The sequence below is a fragment of the Camarhynchus parvulus genome, chromosome 1 (assembly GCF_901933205.1).
Source record: "Camarhynchus parvulus chromosome 1, STF_HiC, whole genome shotgun sequence".
NCBI classification, from domain to species: Eukaryota; Metazoa; Chordata; class Aves; order Passeriformes; family Thraupidae; genus Camarhynchus; species Camarhynchus parvulus.
Window position 1 is genome coordinate 41,156,971 of NC_044571.1, and position 15,816 is coordinate 41,172,786.

A 15,816-nucleotide genomic window follows, 5' to 3' on the forward strand; every position below is an offset into this window, starting at 1 on the left:
GAGTATTAATAACTGTTAATTGTTCTGTCTGTTTGTTTTAAAAGGCCTTCATGAAGCTGATAATACAAGCACGTTAAAAAGCAGCTTAGTCACTGTAACAGACTGGAGTGATTCTTCAGACGTATAATTGTTCCATTCCTGATTGATTGGAGGTCCTGCTTTCGGGTTCTGCTGGGGTTCAAAATGCAGGTGATGAAAACATCAAGTGTTTCCCAGTAATTTCTCTCATTGGTCCTGTAATAACAAGGAATACTGTTTACGGAGCTCTTGTGTCTTTCAATCTGACTCTGAAAAAGGATATTGAAATATGCATTACTGACCATGTCTATTTGGAAACAAAGTAATTCTTCTTTCTTTTTGTGACAGTTTAACCCCAGCCAAGCCCCATGCAAACACTCACTCCCTCACCTGTGGAACTGGGGAGAGACTTGAAAGAGTAAAAGTGAGAAAACTCGTGGGTTGAGATCAAGGCAGTTTGATAGGAAAAGCAAAAGCCACACACACAAGCAAAGCAAAACAAGGAATTAATTCACTGCTGACATGGGCAGACAGGTGTTCAGCCATACCAGGAGAACAGGGCCCCATCACATGTAATGGTGGCTTGGGAAGACAAATGCCATCACTTCAAATGTCTTCCTCTTCCTCCCTTTTCCCCTGCTGTATATACTGTGCATGATGTCACATGGTCTGGAATATGCCTTTGGTCAGTTTGAGTCACCTGTCCCACCTGTGTCCCCTCCAAACCTCCTGTGCACCCCCAGTCCTCACTGATGTGGTGGTATGAAAAACAGAAAAGGCTCTGTGCAAGCCCTGCTCAGCAATACCAAAAACATCTCTGTTACCAACTCTGTGTCTAGCACAAATCCAAGACACAGCCCCATACCAGCCACAGTGAAGACAATTACCTCTACCCCAGCCAAAACCTGCACACTCATGAGTTCAGTGGTGAAAGTCTCTTTCATTTCTCTGAGGTGAAGATTTTGCCTCTAATGTTTACATTAAAGATTGAAACTGGTCTTGCAAGAAAGCCTGTTAACCAATGAACAGAATATACTGCAGAGTATTACTTTATACAATCTTTAATGCATATTTTTTATATTTTATCATGAACTTTATATAAAATTGTCAACATTTTAAAGAAAATATGTCCATGTATTAAACTATTAAGTTTCTACCATGGTTTACAATAAACACTAAATGAAAAGAAAAAAGCCTCAGCTCTAAAACTAATCATCATTAAATGCCTCCTATATGGGGAAGTTGATTTGTTGTGGGGTTTTTTGTACTGGAGTTCAGTAATTGTTAGCATAAAAGGACAACAACTGGAAAAAAAATTACAATGTCAAGCCACAGTAAGGAAAGCACTAACCTGCCATGGCAGAAGTACTTGACATTTCTGCTTTGTCCATATTTGCTTCCTTCTTTAAAAAAAACATGGTAGTGTTTCTACTTAAATGAAGTACAAAAATAACATAAAACAAAAAGAACCTTGACTTTGAAGTTGTAATGTAATTTAGATAATATCAGATACAAAACCTTTTCTATACTGTGCCATTATTAAATAGGACTGTTCATTTTTTATATTTACACTGTTGTCCCAAAATAACCAACTTTTATTGAAATTCCACAGGTCCATCAGTTCAAACTTCACAAAAAACCTGAGTTTGGGTCTGATTTTAGGGACTCAATCTAGAAAGCATTTTGTGGTTATTTGTAATCTCTGTTCTCATTTACTGACTTGTACAAATACCCCCTCAAAAGTCATCACATTTCCATGGACAGACAAAGAAAAAGCACTAGCTGAATTTTTGAACTGCAATATGCCAATACAGCATGTGTGATGCCATTCCCATAAGCAGCTGACATGACAAACTGAATTAGTAAATACCTCGTTTATTTTTTTTCAAGAATGCAACATCAGCTCATGATTTCCAGGTATAAACTTTACAATACCAACATCAATCTTAAAATATTATATAATAAAATTTACATCAATATGTAAAAAGCTGCAAGTTAATATTTTTAAAAGTCATTGTCTTAATGGTAAGTACATAGGGCTTGGGGTGGGGGGAATCACTCTGAATGAAACGTACAAAATCACGTTTAAAAACGCTTTGAGTCTTCCAACAGTGCAACTAAACGTAGGCGTTCTTGTCAAAGTGCTTGGGTGGGCTTTTGTCAGGGACGCTGTTGTGCACCTTTGTACGAGAAGACATCACAGATGTGGCTCCATTATAGGCATACCCCCTCCTGAAGAGAAAAAAACAACCATTTACAGCTCTTCCCACAGACAGGTGGCATCTCTGCATCCAGGCATTCTAGTAATAAAGCCAGAAGAAATGTATGGGAATGGACCTACAAATTTCAGGGGAGGTGGCACATTCCTACTCTGCGTGGTCCCATTCTAGTTAAACATTGCCACTCCAGCTATCTCTTTGCATCTGTCTTTACACTTTCCTGTAACACATATCCCTCCTTCACAGCTAAGTAAATTGAGGCCTAATGATGAAAAGATTTAAATTGTGGCAGATCCTAGGTGAATAGTTATTCTCTACAGCTGTTCTTCTTTGTTATCATCCATCTTCAGCTGCTGGGGGTCCCACTGCCACCACCACTAGCTCTGATGATTTGAGATCAAAGAAACTTGTCTATTCATGCCTGTAAAGCCACCTGACCACTTTTCCTACATCAGTGAATGCACTGTTTTGCAGCTGTAGTAAATTTATGAAACATATATATATAGATATGTATCACAAGTATTTGTTCTGAGCCAATAGCTTTTCTTTAATGGTGGACAAAGCATTATCCTTACATCCCCTTATTTTCTTTTATCCACACAATCTTTTTCAGAATCTCATTACAACGTGTTTTGAAACAGTAATCAAACTGCATACATATAGCAGGTAAAAATACAGAGGTTTTGATTTCTTTCAATAAGTAAAACTTGTGTTTTACCTTGCAGAATTACTGTTTTCAGCTATTGAGAAGCAGAATATAATGCCACCAATTATGCAGAGTGATGCTCCAGCCCATCCAATGAACAAAGCTGCTCCTAATTCATACCTACAAGAAGTAAATAAATGTATTTAACAGAAGAGAACATGGATTTAAAAGGGTTATTTCTAGAATAAAATAACTAAATACTATATTTTTCTTGAATAACTTTCCATTGACACATACATTCTTTACCACAAAATCAGCAGCTCTGCCATTCACCAATGTTCTTTTCAGCTGGGCAATGCTTCTCTCCCTGCTCAGCTGGGTTAGGCTTAGGGGAAGGCCTGGTCTTTGTGCATCTCCTCCTGGATTGCTTTGCTGTGGGGTTATGTCATTCTGTGGCCCGTTTACAGCACCAGCTCCTCCATTTCAATTTTGTTCCTGTTGGCTCCCAAACCAAACTGGACTGGGGCTTTTGCTGGGCCAGAGACTACAAATTCTGCCTACAACTCTCCTTAAGTTTCCCCTCTGGCTCTCAGGATGTGTCTGCTTCCATCCCTCATCATCCACACACCAGCCTGCTTAAAACATGAGGGTTTGTACATCTGCATAATATACATATGGAATACACATGCAATGTATATGTATGCAATGTATGCATATACATACACAGGTGTGTCTGGTATAAGCATTTGCACACACAGGTGCATGTTCCAGCATCTTCTTCTCTAGTCCCTGTGGCTGGATTCTGTCTGGAAGAAACTGCTCCCCAGTACCTCCATGGGCAGAGTTCTCAGTCACCAGCAATGGTTCCCTCTGCTGCCTCAGCCAGCCACAAACTGTTTGCTGCCAGGAACTGCTCCCTTTGTCTCTGAGAGGAGACAGTGGTGCTTTAGGAGCATTATGCCACTAAGTCCATGTTTCTAAAGCAACAGTAGTAAATGAAGGGAAAGAAGGGCATTGGGAAGAGATTATTTTCTTTCCCCTCAGTGCTGAAGCTTCAAGACAAGCAGCAAACCATGGATGCTCCTTGTCTGCTCCATTCCCCAGCTCTCTGCCTGAGTACCACTCTAAAAGCATGTGAAGGATGACCTGCATTAGGCTGCAGCCCAACAGTCTCCAGAGTCTCCTATTCCTCACCTTTAGAAAACACTTGTGCGTGTCTTGCTCTTTCTCTGCTGCAGTTTCCTGTTAAGGAGACATTTATCTTCTCCAGACTTCTGGGATCCTGCATGGAAACACAGGCCCCTGTCCCCCATCCAGCCACAGTTACCAACCAGGAGTCTGTGCTGTTCAAGCAGATGCTACTAAATTGATTTGTTGTAAACTGTGGTGAGGCAGCCAAATAAAAGCCCCTGCTTGACAGCCTGCCTGTGCAACTGCAACACTGTGTAGCTGCACTTCTCAGCTAGTTGTGAACATTTCCATGTGCCCAGGCCCTAATTCCACATTACCACAATATCTATCTGAAAATACCTGTCAGCTGTTCTGAAAAACTTGTATCTTTACAAAAGGGCACTGGAGAAACACTCAAAAAGAATCCAGTGAGGTGTTAGAAGACTCCAGATCATAAATAATCACTGGACCAGGAGGGACATGCAAAATCTGTGAAGTGCACATGAGGATCAGGTGCATGGACTGAGGGGATAAAGACCCAGGGATTTCTTTGTTCAGGCTCCCTCTCTGGAGACCCCAAGCTCAAGCTGAAATAAACTGAGTCTGCCTCAGAACCATTCCTCAACACCAGCATGGAGCTTACAGACCTAGCCCCCAATTTTAACTGCTGGGAAGGGAACCATAGCTCCTTCCACCCTGGAAAACTCTCCCTTTTCATTTCAAAATCTGTCAAACCTGTAAAGTTTGAATTCTACTTATGCTCACATTTCCAACCACCTTGCTACAGTTTTCACATGACTCAAGGAGATTTGTATCTCTCTGAGAACAGGGGGTTCCTGATTAGAAACAGAAATCTACATCAGAGCTCATCACCTAAGATCCCATCATATTCAACATGCAAGAAATACACACCAAGTGCACTTCTAGAACACTTCAAAGGCACCTCTTTCATTGACCTGTAAAAGCAGATCAGAAGGACTAGCTCAGATGTGAGGTAAGCTCCCTCATGGGTATCCCTCCATCTCTCCAGGACTGCCAGAGCACACCTAAGGTGCAAGGACCAGGATGAGGCTCCCCACAGAAGTCAATGCAGATCACCACACTGCTGGAGAACAGAGCTGGACCAAGATCCAGGATGGCTGTTGCAGTAAAAACTCATTTGCCAAGACCATTTGCCCAGACAGTGGGAAACACAGGTTTCCATGGTTTTATCTAACAAACGAAATGGTTGACCAGAGGCTGAGGGATTTAAGGGGACCAAGCACTATCTTCCCTTCCTGAAACTCTTCAATTGTACAGAAAAGAAATCATGACTATATTTGATAGAATTGGGTAGAAAATGGGTACCTGAGTGTTACCTACTAGCTGGGACAGAAGACGTGGAGTTCAGCCTTTGTAGTTGGGATTATTTGAACTTTTGAAGCAACACTTGTTACTATACCATGATTAAACAGATTAAACAGTATGGCCCTGCTTGGGGGAGTGCCACACCACCAGGTTAATGAGTTGCAGAGCTGTCCTGATAGGTCTTTCTTCCACATCTTCAAACAGAGAGAACAACCTTTCTGATTTATACTGGTACTTAGGAGGAAAACTCAAGCTTTTCAATTGCATGTCAATGCCTATATGGGAAGTTAGATAATTTAAATTAAGAACAGCAAAGAAGGCTGGAGGGAAATCCTGATGGTTGACACAAGGTGCTGAATATCTTGTGTCATTTGTTTCCCACTAACAGTATCTCAAGCCTGTTTTTGACACTGCCAGAGAGGAATGTGCAGTAAAAGGCAAAAGGTTGAAACCTTCTCTCAGTGAAGAGACAATTCCAAATTTCCACAATATACCTGCAAACATTTTAAATGTGCCTGCAATGCATAACAAAGTAAGGGTTTGGAGATGGCAACAAAATGGAAATTTTGCATCAGTTGAGAGAGGAAGGAGCTGAATGCCACCATTAGCTCAGTCTGATGCAAGGTCATTGCATGAACTACGTGCATTGTGCACAACTCAAATTAAAATTTCAGGATTTCCTCTCTGCCTTTATCTTTGCAATCATGATTATGTCTGCCTGCAGCTGAGCTATGCTGGTTGTCCCACAAAAAAAAGGTAATTTCTGGAGAGGATGTTTTACTATCATTTCAATATTTAAACTGGATTTCTCATTCCTACACAGTAAAATTCCACCGTAACGTCTGCCTGCTCTTTTGCAGCAGACAAGGGTAGGAATACAGTGTAGGAAAAGGACTTCTGGCAGCAATCATGGTATTTTTCACTAAGAACAGTAAGCCTGATGAATAATCAACTTCTGTCTATATAGCCAGGCTCCATTTTCTTCAAAGAACCTCACATCCTCCTTTCTTTTGGTGGCCTTTCAAGCCTGTCTTCTCTACATCAAATAAACAGAAACTATAGGGGAATTATGGAGAAAACTAATACAAGACTACTAATACAAAACTAATACTGTTTCAGGAAAAGCAGTGTCAACCCTACTGCAAATGTAGATCCCTTTAGTGTTATTTATTCAGACTATTTTCTTTCTGTCAAAGTGAAACATAAAGGGTCAGGGTTCCTTACTGATCCCTTACTTGGGTCCCAGGGAAATGTACACCTGATGTTTGGCATATTCTGGAATCACTGCCAAGAAAACTTTAAAATCCTTGCCTTAAAAAAAAGAGTTTAATCGTGTATTAAGGCAAAACATGAAAGTCTCTGATGGTATAATTTACAGCCAACATTTTCAGACCTGGTAGTTAAGAATGTCAATCCAAAATCCAAGTGTTGGTTTGTGGATTGCTGCTTTTGCAGGTCCTGAGAATTTGCACAGCTTTAAAGGAAGTCTTCAGGGATGCTCATTATCTCTGGTGTGGATCCCAAAATTCTATAAATACTCTCTTAAATTTAATTACAGGTATAGGCAAAGTATTTATGTTAATGCTTAAAAGATCGTGGGTTTTGATAAGGTTTATGATCCAAATTTCAGTCACCTGGGTTTGAAAGTCTGCCAGCAAAATTCCACCAAGCCTGCAGGAACCTCTCCTCAAGAGGAATCGGAATCAAGATTGCGCGGTGCTCGACACCTTTATCAAAGCCACCTTCTAGCAAAGGCTCCAGGAAATACTTTTCTCCCTTCCCTATCAAATGATGCACCTAATGAACCCCTGTGTCTTGTGCAATCCTTTTGCTGCACCTCTGGCATCCAGGCAGGCTCCATTCCCAATTAACCCAGCTGCCCTGCCAGCCTGTGGTAGAGCTGGGCACATGGATTGCAGAGCCATCACTGTGCAGCAGAGTGTTTGCTTGTTGAATTTCAGCACCTGGTTGCTCCAGTTAGAAATTGTGGTTAAATAAAACTGCAGCCCACTCTCCTCCTCTGCCCACGGGGAGAAGCAGCTGCTCTCTGTCTAAACAGGCTGTGGTGTGCAGTAGGAAACCTAAGGAATACTTGTTTGAAAGATTTATGGGTATAGGAAAGTACTTACTTTTGTGCAACAAAAGAAGGGTCAAAGAACTCAGACGTAATCCTGTTTGCATACAGGGAACAACTAGTCATAGAGCACAACCCTGAAAAGCATAAGACAAACCATTCAGTGGAGCTGGCAGCAGAGCTTCGGGCCTGGCCCTGAAGTCAACGAAGTCATGGAGGATTGTGCACGGGTTTCTGCAGAAAAGAAGCGGCTCTGGTATGACTTCAAATATGCAAACTGATAAAAATAAAGTATATTTACCAGAGAGTATGAAAATCAGTCCAGATAAACAAGCTATTTTTGCTTTAGTCTTATCAGAGCCTCCGACTTTTGTACATTTCATCCCAACCAGTCCAAAAACGGCACCGAAGAAGCCCAGGCAGACAGCGGAGATCATCAATCCTCTGCAGGCCTGGATGTAACCTGTGAGAGAAAGAGCAAGGCTAATGTGAGAACTGGGACCATGACAAGTTTTCCTGTAGTTTCCCTCCCTCTGTGCAGCATCAGGCACTCACTATTGCAAATGGACTCAGACTTTGGTTGGAACAGTATCACTTTACCACTGTGTTTCTCCAGGTGATGTGTGCCCTTCACAGGGCATCATCAGCTGTGCCCAGCTCATAAGAATCATACTGTGGCACTCAGGGCTCCAAACATTATCCCATGGCACTGAGTATAGCATCTGCAGAGGTTTAGAAGAGCAACTCCACATGGTCTGATCAGGTCACAAGTTGCAGAGCCACCCTTTGAGTGCAGTGTGCTCAAAGCAAGTCTTACACCAGTCTAGTTGTGCTGCAGGTGCAATATGGCTGGCAGTGAGGCTGGCAGCAGTGACCCTGGTTGGGGTCCTGGGCCTTCCTCAGCCTGCCTGGATGTGCCACTGCTTTGATTTGGATCTGCCCAGAAGGGCCTCATTCTGCAAGGAAGTCAGCCACGCACTCAGCTCCATGGACAGCAGCAGTCTCTTGGGATAAAGCAAATCACTGCTGTATTTAAACCTGGACAAACAGCTTGCACCTGGCTTCAGCCACAAACAGTTTGGCTGTGCTGCCTGAGACTGCTCCCAGAGGGACCTCCCAGGCCAGGACCCTTCAAGGGGACAATGGGCTGCTTGGCCTCTTCTCTCTTCCGAGAATATCTTGTAATTGAAGGACTGTGATAATCTCATATCGCTGCTTACGGGGTGGAACGCTGCAATCTTACACAGCTGAATAACTGTCATAAGATGTTTTTCTTCATAACCTGTTGTTACATCTCATTTAAAATGAAAATGAACTCCCACTATTAGGGCATTAATTCTTTTTGCTTTGATCTCCAGTGGGTGGAAATGTTGAGAGCGAAACCACATTGTCATTGCCTATTACACCAAATTTTATGTAATAATAAATAAACAAAAAAACCCCACCAAACCCTGCATAAACGTTTTAATATGTAAGAAAGCAATATACTACAGCAGGAACTGAAGGACATTTGATGAAAACAGAAGACAGCAGATTCAAAACAAAGGTATGCTTGTTTGTAAAATGAAGCTGTGGAATTCCTTTCTACAGGATGTGTGGACACTAAGGGTTTACTGAGACTCAGAAAGAGACTGGATATGTTCCTGATAGAGAAGTCTGTGTCTGGCTGGCAGAGCTTTGGATGCAGATGGCTGCCACAGACACCTGGCCACCTTCTGCTATCCTCAGTGCTACCTCCTTTAGCCACTGCCGAAGGTATATCAGCTCTAGGATGACCACCCCGTGCTTGAACAATGTTTTAAATCCCTCACTGATTCACAGCTTTGAGCACCAAAGCAATTTGTAGTGCATAACACCCCATTTTAGCAGGCCTGCTGAACCTGGGAACTGTGCTGCCCAACTGTGAACACAACCTACTAGCATTTATCTACCTCTGCTGGCACACAGATAGAGTTCTTTCATTTGCAACTGTAAGGCTTCTGTAGCCCACCTGCTCAAGAAAGACACAGTCAGTGACATAAGTGTGACTGTCACACGGCTCACATGTTGGAATGTAAGAGAGAGAGTGATTTGTGCAAGACTCAGGTTTGAAGACAGCAGTCTTGCTTTGTTAATTTTTGCTATAGGCATGGAAAACTTGGCTTTTGTTGCTTTAGATGGTTGTGTAATGTATTTCTTGTAGCAGACAGGTAAAGCACGAGATGAAGAGTGGAAAGGAAGCTATTATTTCTGACAGGTCCAATTTATTGACAGTGTTAGTTAGCTAATTGACACATTAAAGTGCTGAACCATGAACATGTTTACCCGGAGGTCCTCTAAACTTTTATTTATGTCTGAACCTCCTAGGAAAACCAGTAAATAATCACCCCAACTAAAATATCCAACATTTGCTAGTAACCACAGGACTGAAATTCAGTTTTTCCTGAAGGTCAATACACAGTTTTAAAATAGGTAGAGGGTAGTGAGACAGCAAGAAATAATTAACTCACTCACTCAGAAATCATTTTCAATTATAAACAGCATGAGCTGGAGGACTGCTCAGTTCTGCTGAATGAATAACCTTTCTCACTAAATAATTCACCAAATTGGGTAGGCCAGCTATAGTAGGGCTTGTTTCAGTTCACCAGAGCAATCAGCCAACTGGCACACATTTTAAACCAAAATACAGGGGAAAAAATCCCAATTTACACAGTACACCAGTACTGTGGAAAAGCAGAAGGGTCTAGTAGTCAGTCCCACGAGGTGGACTGGAGCATTAGGAAGCATGAAGGGTTGAAATCAACATTTTCACCAAATCAAATCTCCTATTGCTTAGATCCTAGATTCAAACACTGTATAACATTTGGCTGTAAGAGGAAATAAACCTCTTTTTTCTTTCAAGAAAGCAAGATTATATTGGGCACCAAGACTTATAGGGCTTATTCAGATTGAAGAAGAAAGGATCTGGGGAGACCTTACAGCAGCCTTCCAGAACCTAAAGTGGGCCTACAGGAAAGGCCCACTGGAGAAGGACTTTTTACAAGAGTGTGTAGGAGACAGGACAAGGAGAAATGCCTTTAAATTGAAAAAGAGCAGATTTAGGTTAGATATTCAGAAGATATTAGATATTAGGAAGAATTTCTTTACTGTGAGGATGGTGAGACACTGGAACAGGTTACCCAGAGAAGCTGTGGATGCCCCTTCCTTGGAAGTGTTGAAGTTTGAAAGCAGCTTTGAGCAACCTTTACTAGTAGGAGGTGTCCCTGCCCATGGTAGGCAGGTTGGAACTAAATGGTTTTTAATGTCCCTTCCAACCCAAAACATTCTGTGATTCTATGACGATGAAGAGGCGTGCAAAAGGGAGCTGTCTATTTTTTCACAGTCCTCCACTCAAGACTAAGAGCTGTCCTTTTCCAAATGTTTATTTTCTGTATTTGCACCAGCTCCTGCAGGAAATTTGTCATGTACATACCAACCACCCAAATGAAGCTCCCAAGCAGCAAAAAGCCATGTGTTTTAAACAGACAAGCAGACAAACATGCATTGCTCATAAAGTCATGTTTAGCAGCATTCCAAGAGAAACCTATTTCAAGGTGGGTTGGGTTTTTTTTTTGTTTGGGCTTTTTTTTTTTTTTTTGTTTCAAACAAATGTGTTTTGTCTTGCATTGAAATTAATCTTGTTAGAGCTTCATCTTTCTTGCCTCGCTGCTCTCACACTTGCCTCATGCTTTCAAAGACTTAGAAGGCATTCATGTACTCATATCATATGACACTATGGAAAAAAAAAATATATGCGAAGTTCTGGGGATTGCCACTTTCACAATAAATGCCTCTGGTGGCATTTTGCAGTCTACATCACGTGAAGAGGTAGCCTTACAGATACAGCACAGATTCCTTCCAAAAGTACACACCCATTGCTTTTGTATGTCTTTCTAAGCTCTAATACCCTCTTTTAGCTCATAACTGAATTTTTGTTCAGCTCTGTTCTTGCAAAAGGTCATCAGATCCACTGTAGGAAACATGGAAACTGATATGTCCTCTTAAGGGGGAGGTGGTTTCATCAGTAAATTTCCACCTATGACCAGTGGCACAAAAAGTAAACCCAAAATGACTTTAAGCCCCACAGACAGGAAGAACATTTTTGCTTGCATAAAGAATGTAGGGCTCAGCACTTAATGAGGGCTGGCCAAATTGGTTTCTTCTGTAGGAATGCATAAAGGTGGAAGGGGACCACAAGCAATTTTCTCTGGAAGCCACTTGTGTGGAGTGATGGCCTGAAAGCCATGAGGGCAGCCCTGCTGCTGTGCCATCTCACAGCAAGCTGGGCAGGACAGTCCAAACCCACTCCGTGATAGAAACCAAAACAAGGGTGAAGAGGAACCATCTCCTGAGCACCCCTGACCTGAACTATGACACTGCTTCTGAAGAAGGAAGGACTTCTCCTGCACTCCACAGAACTCCAGCAACAGACATAGAATCACAGAGTCATCGAGGTTTGGGTAGGCAGGGAGCTCAGGGGTCATCTGGTTCCTACCCCCTGCCAAGGGCAGGACACCTCACATAGACCAGGTTCCTCAAAGCATGGTCACACCGATTTCTTTCCCCCTCATTTTGCCTCTGATCCCCTGGAAGACCTGAGCAGTCTTTTGGGATAAGAAGTTCAGCTTACTTAGAGGTTTCCAATTTGGTGAAAAAAAATATTTCTGTAGAAGAGGAACTGCTCTGAGAGGCAGATCCTCTCCATCTCTGTGATGGAGTGGAGTTGAGCCACATTTCCCTAGGACAGCAGAAATATTTTTAGGAATTTTCCAGTCATGCGCTACCATTTTGAGGAGAGCAACATATTGTCACTACATGTATCTTTACAGGGTTATTGTTTCAGCTCACAAACACTTCCCTGAGAACAGAAACCAGATCTACCCTGTTTGTGTACTCTGAGTCTCCCACCTGAGGATGGAGTCACGAAGTTCCCACATTCCCAGTCACAGGGAATGGGATCTACCTTGGCATGTAAGTCTGGGCAAAGGGGAGGAGGAGGGAAGGAAGAGCCTAGACAAGGGCTGAGGCAGACTTGTCTTCTTGTTGAGACACAAATTCTTTAAGCCACGAGTGACACACCGCAGCCCCGAATGCACTCCCCATGGGGGAAGGGTTAGGGTGAAGAGGGGACATACACACCCACAGTCAGCTGCTGACAGGCTCCCTGCAGAGCCTGAAACCACAGGGAAGGGAGTCTGGGCTAGGCTAGCTACTGAGAGCACCCCTGACTGCAGGGGCTGCCCCTCTGACCCCACCCAGCTTGCCTGGTCTGTGCTGTGGCAGGGAGGGTGGCGGTACATCACTCTCCCTCCATTCATATTGTGCCTGGGCAACAGAATCTGTCCCCAAAGCATTTAAAGATGCTGTTGAGAAACACTAAAGCCAAGAACTTTCTACTACTGAAAAACAACCTGGCCAGAATGGTTGGGACAGGGCCTTTCCAGACGTGCATTTCAGATTCACTTCTGTCCAAAATGAGCTGATGGCTCCTTCACTGTGCACAAGGCACCTCACAAACTCATTCTTTGGCCAAGTGGAACGTGCTACCCAGCACTCAAGGTTTCAGTGCACAAGCATTTGGGAGAAAGGAGGGAAAAGATCTTGCTGTCAAGTGTTGTATTCTTCTTGAAAATTTAAATGCTCCAAATTCTTCATACTTTGTAACTATGCTCTTCTTACTTTAAAATCAGATTCACCCAGACCTACAAGAACGGCTAAACAATAGGTTCATGGGATCCAAAAGGTTCCGCACCAACGATCACTCCATGCCTGCCTGCACAGAGACCCCTGCTCCTTGCCCAGTCCTGGAAATTACACTCTCAGCTGCTACACTTGACCACAGAGTGACTGATGTCAGTGGAGGCCAGCCAGCACTCCTGTCCTTCGGAGGAACTGGCAAATTCCTCTGCTGCCACAGGGTTGGGTCAAAGTAAAGTCTGGGAACGGCCCTTCTGCCCCTGAGAGAAGCATCCTGCAGTGGTGCTTGAGGGTTGTCTGTGTTACGTCCTTTTGGTATCTCGGCCTCTTTCAGCCTTTTCTACATACAGAGGTTAAAGGTTTTCTGATATTGGTACTAACGTCATGTTCATATTAATCCCTGTTACAATTAGTATTAATCTCTGCTAGTGATTAGATTAACAGACCTTCCTTTCCTCTTAAACAGAGCTTTTACACCAAAATACCTGCTCAGACTCCAGTGCAAAGGGAATGTCTTGCCAGACTGTGAACAGTAGGCATGATCTTTTGTGAGTATCAAAGCCACTGGCACACTGCATATCGAATTAATTTATAACTATATAAACTTAGAAAAGGTGCCATAATCTTAGAAGCCTTTCCTCCCTTTCTTTACAGCCACTTCTGAAGCCATAAACCGATGTCAGACACACTTCTCCTGTTTCTACCAGCCATGATCAGTGTGGATTTATCAACTAAAAGTTTAGTTGTAAAGATTTCCTGCAGTGAACCAGTTTCCCAGTACAGCTTCCTTAAAGGGCAAAAATGTTTCCCCTTAATGAGGGAAGAAACGCAGCACCAACTCAATCTTTGGTTTCAAGCCCTATAGCAAAACTCTTAGGTTTGCTTCAAAATAACACTGCCCTAAAGCGGAGCAAAGCTATGCATCCCTTCTGCATACCTTTGCATCCCTGACTGCCCCGAGCTTTCACACTGTCATTTATCAATGAAGCAATTACATCTGAGTTAATAACCACTTAGCAAAACCAGCAGAGGAACATTAATTAAAACAAAACGACGCCAAGGCTTGTTCTTCTCCACCGACCGTTGCACGGCTGGCAAAACCATAAAAAAGAGGAATGTCACGACAGTCGGGAAATAAATCGTCAAGAAAAATCTGCCTGCATTCTTCTTGTGTCAAATCAACATAAACACACTCTTCTGATGGGGAAAAAAGGCAGGTAGTGACAGTACGAGAGGCCAAACCGGACAATTGGGCACTAAATATAATCTCAGCTAATGGGTTTTTGGGGGCAGAAAGAAGCCCGCTTGCACAGGTGTGCACAGGCAGCACGCTGCCACCTGCCTGGGGACACGGGGGCACCTGCCCACGACCCCGCGGGGGAGCCGCCTTCGTCCGGGTCCCCGCCGCCCCCGGCCCCGCTCGGCGCGCCCCGAGCCCCCTGCCCGCCCGCCCCGCCGAGCCCGGCCCGGGAGCGGCCGCGGAGCTCCCGCCGAGCGGCGCAGGGACACCGGGAGGTGTCATCGGGGTGGGGGTCAGCGGGAGCCTGACCGTCCAGCGCCAGCATGGATGGGAAGTCCTTGCAGTTGGAGACGCCGGTGGAGTCGGTCACGCAAGTCTTCCAGAGGTTGGCCCAAAAAGGTGGCGGTGGTGATGACCGTGCCATCGATGGTGGACACCTTCCAGTAGTCGGTGGGCAGCGTGGAGGACACCAGCACCCATCCCGAGATGGTCAGCAGGAAGGCGATGATCTCCGCCGACGTGCTCGCCATGGGCCCGGCAGCAGCGGCGGGCGGCGCGGAGCCGCGGCGGATCCCGGCGGAGCCCGGGGCGGCGGATCCCGGCGGCAGCGGGCGGAGCGGAGCCGAGCGGAGCAGAGCCGAGCGCGGCGGGGCGGGGGCGGCCGCGCAGCCCAATCAGCCCCGGCAGCTCCCGGCATCGCCCCGGACCGGCCCCGCCCCGCCCGGGCCCGGCGTCGCCCCGGGGCGCGCGGAACAAACGGAGCCCAGCACGGCCCGGCGGGGCGCTCCCCGGGCTGGCCCAATGAACCAGACCCGAAAGCAAACAGCGGCACGATCTGTAATGCGGGGTTAGATCCCCCTTCCTCCGCAGGGGCTCGTGCAGGGGTCGGGAGGGGATGGCAGCAGCGGGACAGGTGCGCCCTTAGCATCTCCTTCCCAGCTGCAGGCTTGCGTCTCTCTCCCGATGACCCCGCGCCATCCTCCCTACAAAGAGCCTCGCCAGGAGGGTGGCTTCGAGGAATACTTGTACAATACGGGTGTGCTGACCGCGAGCGTTCCATATCCCTACAGGGGCATAAGCTTTTGAAACGCAAAGTAGGGTTTTTTAATCCTCTGAATTTCAGCTGGCTCCTGATATTATCCAGCCACAGGTGATACCTGTTATAGCAATGTGAGGTGGTGAACTTGGGATTTTCTTCCTCGGTTTTCATGCAGTGGCATTCGAGCCTGCAGCTCACAGGTGGAGCATTATCCTCAGTGGTTTCTCCTCGTTTGAAGCTGTTTACTTTCCACATCAGTAGTATATTTGCCATTGATGTGGAAAGTACACTGCCGGTCTTTACTTTCCTCCTATTTATGTCAAAACTATTGTTACATTTTCTAAACCT

The 15,816-nt window shown here is 44.7% G+C and overlaps 2 protein-coding genes across 3 annotated transcripts in view; one reads left to right on the forward strand and one right to left on the reverse strand.

Annotated features, from left to right (window-relative positions):
• Positions 1-1,246, forward strand: part of DZIP1 (DAZ interacting zinc finger protein 1) — a 38,855-nt gene extending 37,609 nt beyond the window's left edge. For both annotated transcript variants that reach the window (XM_030952626.1, XM_030952618.1), the window contains exon 20: positions 45-1,246. In XM_030952626.1, the coding sequence (XP_030808486.1) occupies positions 45-127 (83 nt within the window). In that variant the 3' untranslated portion in view covers positions 128-1,246. The remainder of the gene's footprint in view (positions 1-44) is intronic.
• Positions 1,247-1,872: 626 nt separating this feature from the next.
• On the reverse strand, positions 1,873-15,022 carry CLDN10 (claudin 10). The gene is given in 6 exon segments (XM_030946631.1): positions 1,873-2,250; positions 2,956-3,063; positions 7,530-7,611; positions 7,776-7,937; positions 14,739-14,826; positions 14,828-15,022. Coding segments are annotated over 6 exon segments (687 nt in total). The 5' UTR covers positions 14,960-15,022; the 3' UTR covers positions 1,873-2,135.
• Positions 15,023-15,816: the final 794 nt, after the last annotated feature.